Source organism: Hipposideros armiger, unplaced genomic scaffold, assembly GCF_001890085.2.
Source record: "Hipposideros armiger isolate ML-2016 unplaced genomic scaffold, ASM189008v1 scaffold_98, whole genome shotgun sequence".
In the NCBI taxonomy this organism is placed as follows: Eukaryota; Metazoa; Chordata; class Mammalia; order Chiroptera; family Hipposideridae; genus Hipposideros; species Hipposideros armiger.
The window spans coordinates 3943482-3949660 of NW_017731448.1; the positions used below are offsets into that span (position 1 = coordinate 3943482).

Here is a 6179-nt window from a genome sequence, read left to right on the forward strand (position 1 = left end):
GGGCATAGCCCACCATTGAACAGGCAATCTTGTTGTTACACCAGCTGAGCCATCCTGCCACCTGTTGGCAGCTCAGTGACTGCTCAGCTTGGGCGCAGCGTCACTGGCCCATGTGGGAATCGAACCAGTGGCCTTGTTGCTCAGAGCTCACGCTCTTATGCCAACAGCCAACTCTTAACCAACTGAGCCGCTCGGCCGGCCTTAGAGACTTTTTGATCATCACATTTGTACTGAATATTTCTTTTAGAAAACAAGTTTTTCCCTCTCAAGTACAGACTGTTTGGAATTGATTTAGTATTCCCTTTTAGATCTCATGGATAACTTATTTTTTACTGTTTTGAAATTGATTTTATATTCTATTTTGGCTTTTATTTTATGATCTGTAGCGTAACATCTATGAGAAGGATTACATAGACAAGAGGGCAATGGAACAATTCATTCTTTATATGAATATACCTTTTTTTTTGGCTTCTAACACAGATCTATGATCGCATTTTGTCAGTTTCCTCTCGAGAGGGTGAGACGATTGAATTGGATAAACCTGTGATGGCAGAGGGCAATGTGGAAGTTTGGCTTAATTCTCTCTTGGAGGAATCTCGGTCCTCATTACATCTTGTGATTCGCCAGGCAGCTGAAAATATTCAAGAAACAGGTTTCCAACTGATTGAATTTCTTTCTTCCTTCCCTGCTCAGGTCAGTGTATTGAAATTGGAAAGTATTTTTTTTTACAGAACAGTCATTTTAGAGCTCATACATTGTCTATTATAAACTATACAACTGGTTGCAATTTAATTCTGGACCAGTATTAAGATTTTCATAAGGCTTTATTAAATATAGATAAGCTTAAAGATTTCAACTATAGATTATTTAGTTATATAAATGTATACATATATGCACATGTATGTATTCTACAGATATTTGATATATGTTGTATAATTTAAAGTTTTTTTTTCCACTGAATCTCTTTAGTATGAATCATAAAAATATTCCAGGAAAATGAGAAATATATTTCAGCATTAAAATACAGAAAACAATGTTTTCTTAGTCTTTGTGATCAATAAAGATTTTGCAAGTATCCACTGTGTCAACCCTGTTTTAACTTGGGGAGAGCAGGGTTAAGACATATTCTTTCCCTGCCAGTAAGTTAAAATCTATGTTGGGAGGAATATGACTTAAAATGAATGATTTAAAATTATAAGAAAAAGTTATAACTACTTCATAAAGCTGTACATACTTAATTGTCAGGTAAACAATGTGAAGAGTTTCCATATGTGATGCAACATATCAAGTTGATGCAACCCAGGTTGAGTTATATTTGCATAATAATCACAACTCTTCACTCTCTTGTCATTTCTATTTAAATATATTCATCTGCCACACATTCATGAAGGCTTTTTTTATTTCCATAAGGTTGGATTATTAGGAGTTCAAATGATATGGACACGGGATTCTGAAGAAGCCCTTAGAAATGCCAAGTTTGATAAAAAAATCATGCAGAAAACCAATCAGTCTTTCCTGGAGCTGCTGAATACATTGATAGATATCACAACCAAGGACCTGAGTTCTATGGAACGAGTGAAATATGAGACTTTGATCACAATTCATGTGCACCAAAGGGATATCTTTGATGACCTGGTAAATTCTTGCTAAATGCTGTGATGTACACAGAAAAGCAAACCCTGACCTCTGTCTGTGTTCACCCACTGGAATTAGTTTGAACTCAAAGAAGAGGTTAAATTCAGGCAAAGGATCATCTTCACGATGAGAGCTTGTTTGTCAAATTTTCTTTGCAGTCTTTAGCTGAAATTTCTGTCATATCCTGATAGCCTCTGCTAAAATGTTATTGAGGCAATTAGACTTTATTTTAAAATTCTTCATGTGATTATTTTTAATGCAAAAATGTCATGTAGCATCCTGAAAAGCTTCCACTTGTCGCATGCTCCTTTTAGTTATTAGTTGAAGATTAACAGTTTCTTGTTACAGAATTAACTAATATTGCTAGTACTGCCGCTTAGCACTTCCTTTAAGCCTTTTTGATAAATCACATCTTTAACAAGTGTTGCTACCTTTCACGTCATTGACTGCAAATGGTCTTTTCTAATATAGTTTAAGACATTCAGGTTTGTGACATCACACAGATGTTTGCCTTTCAAAAGAGAACAGGGCCAGCCAAGTGGCTCAGTTGGTTAAGAGCTCACTCAAGAGTGTGAACGCTGAGCAACAGGGTTGCTGGTTTGATTCCCAGCCTGAGCTGAGCTGTCACTCAGCTGCCAACAGGTGGCAGGATGGCTCAGCTAAAAAAAAAAAAAAAAAAAAAAAGAGAGAACAGGGTAGGAAAGAGTTTAGTAGCTATAGAAAATAAGAAATGTGGAAAGAAATGAAATTTGTCCTCATCTATAAAGTAGGACATTAGATAAGAGGCAAGACGCTCTTATTTTCATAATAATTTCTTGGATCGTCTCTCACCTCGTTATGTACAAAAGATTATGAAAGATCGGCTCTGATGTAATGGAGATAAAGGTAGCATAGTCAACCTGTTGTGTGTTCATCTCCTCTCTTAATAGGTAAGCACAGTCTGCCCCTTGGAGAAATAAAGGGCTCAGAATAATTTTAAATTTCTCATTTGCCAAAGAAAAATAAAGCGGCTTAAAATTTTGGTTAAAAAATTCAGACAAAAGTGTTGCTGGGCAATAGCCTGCCATTAGGTATTAGAAATTTTGGCCTTCGGCAAATCCTAGGAAAACAAGTGATGGATTAAAAAAACAACAGCAACCCCAACAATGTACTTTTTCATAATCACAAGACACACCTTTTTTCTCATGAGATTGTCTTTGAACTCCCAAACATGCTTTTTGTAGACTGTGTAGTTCATGGTTAGGACTGTGGTATTGGGCACTTAAGGGTGAAATTTAAGAAATGAATATATTACTACTAAAATACATCATGCTGTTTAAATTGAGGAGCACCATTAGAGGATTCGCTTGAAATTTCTCGTACCCGTGTCTTACGACTGGGTCATACGGCGATGTCGGCGATATCTCCGGAGCAGTTGGGATGTCCCTGATTCCATTTACTTCACATTATAGTCTACATGAATGCTAACGTGCCCGTTTCATGGTTCTCGTCTCAGTTGTAACCTCTGCCTTTTGCATTTCAGTGTCACATGCATATCAAGAGCCCTACAGACTTTGAGTGGCTGAAACAGTGCAGGTTTTATTTCAACGAAGATTCTGACAAGATGATGATTCACATCACAGATGTGGCTTTCATTTACCAGAATGAATTTTTAGGCTGCACTGACAGGCTTGTCATAACTCCGCTCACAGACAGGTGATGGGAGGGTTCTGGGACTCCACCACCTCTCCCCCCCCGCCCCCCCCCAAAACATTTTTATTCTCTCGAGTTGCTCAGGGGATTCCTGCTTAAAGTCTCTTCAGGGTCTTTAAGCTTTTTTATACCAAAGTCTTTGAAACTTAGTATTATCTTCGCATGGGATGTAGGTTTGTGCTTGAAACAGGTGTGACTTCCTTTGCCTTCAGTTTTATAGAGGCAACGTTTAAATGACCTGTGTGGACATCAAATGGGCAAGAAAGGGAATGAATTGCCATGTGCCAATAGGTGCAAATCACAATGGGCCTCGAGGGCTGCTTTGGGGACTGTAGCACCTGTTGTAATTACAGACCCAAAATAGATGCTTTTTTTAGTAGGAAAGAAATTGGGTGTCAGGGCAGGTTAGCAGCACTGGAGAGCACATGGGCCTGCACCCCTGGAGTTCGTACATCTGCTCTCTGCCTGTTATTTACCAGCTGTGCAAGCAGGAACTGCCACCACTTCCCAGATTCAGTTTCCTTATCTGCAAGCTGAACGAGGCTATCCCAAGGGTCCTTCCATGTCCGATGCGCTGTAACTCAGTTTAATGTGAACTCTGTGGCATCAGGCAATTGTATACACTCTGGCTGAAGATGCACTGAATGAGTACTTATTTTGGACAAAATGGCTGAGCATCAAAGTCAGTATTTGGCCTAAGCAGAAGCTGTAGCTGAGTAGCAGTCATTTTCACAGAGTGAACGTCTGGGCTATTGGATTGAAAATATTATCAGACAAAGTGTGCAAGTCTGACGCAATGGCACTGACATTGCTCGTGTGTGCCTTCCACTCATTCGTGAGAGGAAACGAAGTGCTCACTTTCAATGGAGAATGGAGGATTAGCGAGAGATTTTAGCTCATGTCATTTTCGTCCAGTGTTTTCTCATCTTCATACTCTGTCTATTCCTTCATACGTCCGGATTGAAGATGACTTGTACTGGATGCTGTTGGATATCATTTTGGAGATTTTTTTCTTCTCTTTGTTTTGATGTGGAGAAGTGGACAGTACTAAATTGTGAAAAATTCCTTGAAAACACCTGTGGCTTATGCACCTATGTCACACTTTCTCTATTTTCAATGCTCCAGTGCTTCCTCGCTTCCTGTCTCTCTTCCGAAGGCCTTGGTTGCTGGTTTGTTGAGATGGTAGATGCTGTCACAGGAGAGAACGTCTGCTAACGAAGGCCCTGTCCTTATGTGGTCGGCTTTCCCTCCTGGATCTCGGGATAGATTTTGTGCTGCCACCCAAAGCTGACATGGTTATGTCCTCCCTGGGAGCACAATCAGTTTGCACTTCCTCCTGGGTTATTCTTGTTGACATACAAATATGCCGCGATTGCTTCCAGGAAGAAAGTTTTGCCATGATCTTTGTAGTTTCCTTAGCAATTCTGTACTCCCATCAAATCTCCTCAAAAGCACGGTTCTGTCCACCTGTGTTATCTTGAAGTCACTCCAGTCAGGCTCTCTGCATTAGTTTTCTTTTGCTACCATAACAAATGACCACATATTCAGAAGCTTAAACAACGCAAATCAATCATTGTACAGTTCCATCCATGATGGCTTCTGATGCATGTCTTGTTGGGCCAACATCAGGTGTCAGGACCCTGCTCCTTCCTGGAAACTCTCGGGGAGAATCTGTTTCCTGCCTTTCAGGTCGTTGACAGCATTCCTTTCCTGCGTTTGCGGGACCTCTGCCCCATTTCCTTGCTGGCTGTCAGCTGAGTGCTGTTCCCAGCTCCTGGCGGCGGCAGCATTCCTTGGCTTGTGACTCTCTCTCTCCACCTCCACAGCCAGCAACGATGGTTGATACCCTTTCATGCTTTCTACCCCTTTTTTCATGTCAGGTCTCTCACCCACTCTCCCGTCTCCCTCTTCCCCTTTTAAGGAGTCGTGAGATTAGATTGGATCCACTGGGTAATCCAAGATAATCTCCCCATTTTAAGGCCTTTAACATGAATTACATCTGCACAGTCCCTTTAGCCACGCCAGGTAATGTAGTTAGAGGTTCCTGGGATTAGAACGTGGATGTCATTGGGGCACCATTGTTCTACCTGTCATACTTTCTTCTGCCTCTGAGGTAAAATCGTCACCCAGACCTTCACGGTGTTAATCCAGTGCTCATTGTAGTTCGTGCCTTTCTTGACTGAGCAGCATTTGCACAGTTGATCCCTCTGTCCTTTTTGATACACTATCTCCCCGCAGTTTCCAGGACACCCCACTCACCTGGCTTCTCCTACTGTCCCTGTCACCCTGTCATCCCCTCTCCCACTGGCCCCTCTCCATCTTCCTGACCTCTAAACGAAAAACACCCAGGACTCTTCCCTTGTCCTTCTGCACTCGCTCCTTAGGTGACCCTCCCCCACCATGGCCTTAAGTATCTCTAGATGTTGACTCCCCAGTTTCTGCACCCTGCAAGGGCTTCTCCCCTGAACTCCAGGCACGAATATCCATTTGCCTACATGTTCAGTTTGCTTGGATGCTTACAGGGAATTCACACTTTATGTGTTTGATTGCCCCCACAAACCACCCTCCCATCGTCTTCTCCATTTTAGCAAATGGCAGGTGCATTGTTCAGCTGCTCAAGCCAAAATCCTTGGAGCATCCTTGAGGCCTTTCTTGTTCTCTCACGTCATGATCCAATCTATTATATCACCACCCATGTCAGTACCACTTTCAGAATTCATCTAGGATGGGACCACTTTTCACCCCTTGGCTGTCATTACCTTAGTCCAAGCCACCAGAATCTCTAGTCTGGACTATTGCAACAGTCCTTTCACTGGCCGACCTGCTTTTGCCATGTTCCCCTTCAGTCTAGT

At 41.6% G+C, this 6179-nt stretch overlaps 1 protein-coding gene across 1 annotated transcript in view; it reads left to right on the plus strand.

Moving 5' to 3' along the window:
- The window catches only part of DNAH5 (dynein axonemal heavy chain 5), a 212920-nt gene that overhangs the window by 80125 nt on the left and 126616 nt on the right, over positions 1–6179 (plus strand). The window contains exons 31-33 of the mRNA XM_019646195.1: positions 481–693; positions 1411–1635; positions 3158–3330. Coding sequence (XP_019501740.1) covers positions 481–693; positions 1411–1635; positions 3158–3330 — 611 coding nt within the window. The remainder of the gene's footprint in view (positions 1–480; positions 694–1410; positions 1636–3157; positions 3331–6179) is intronic.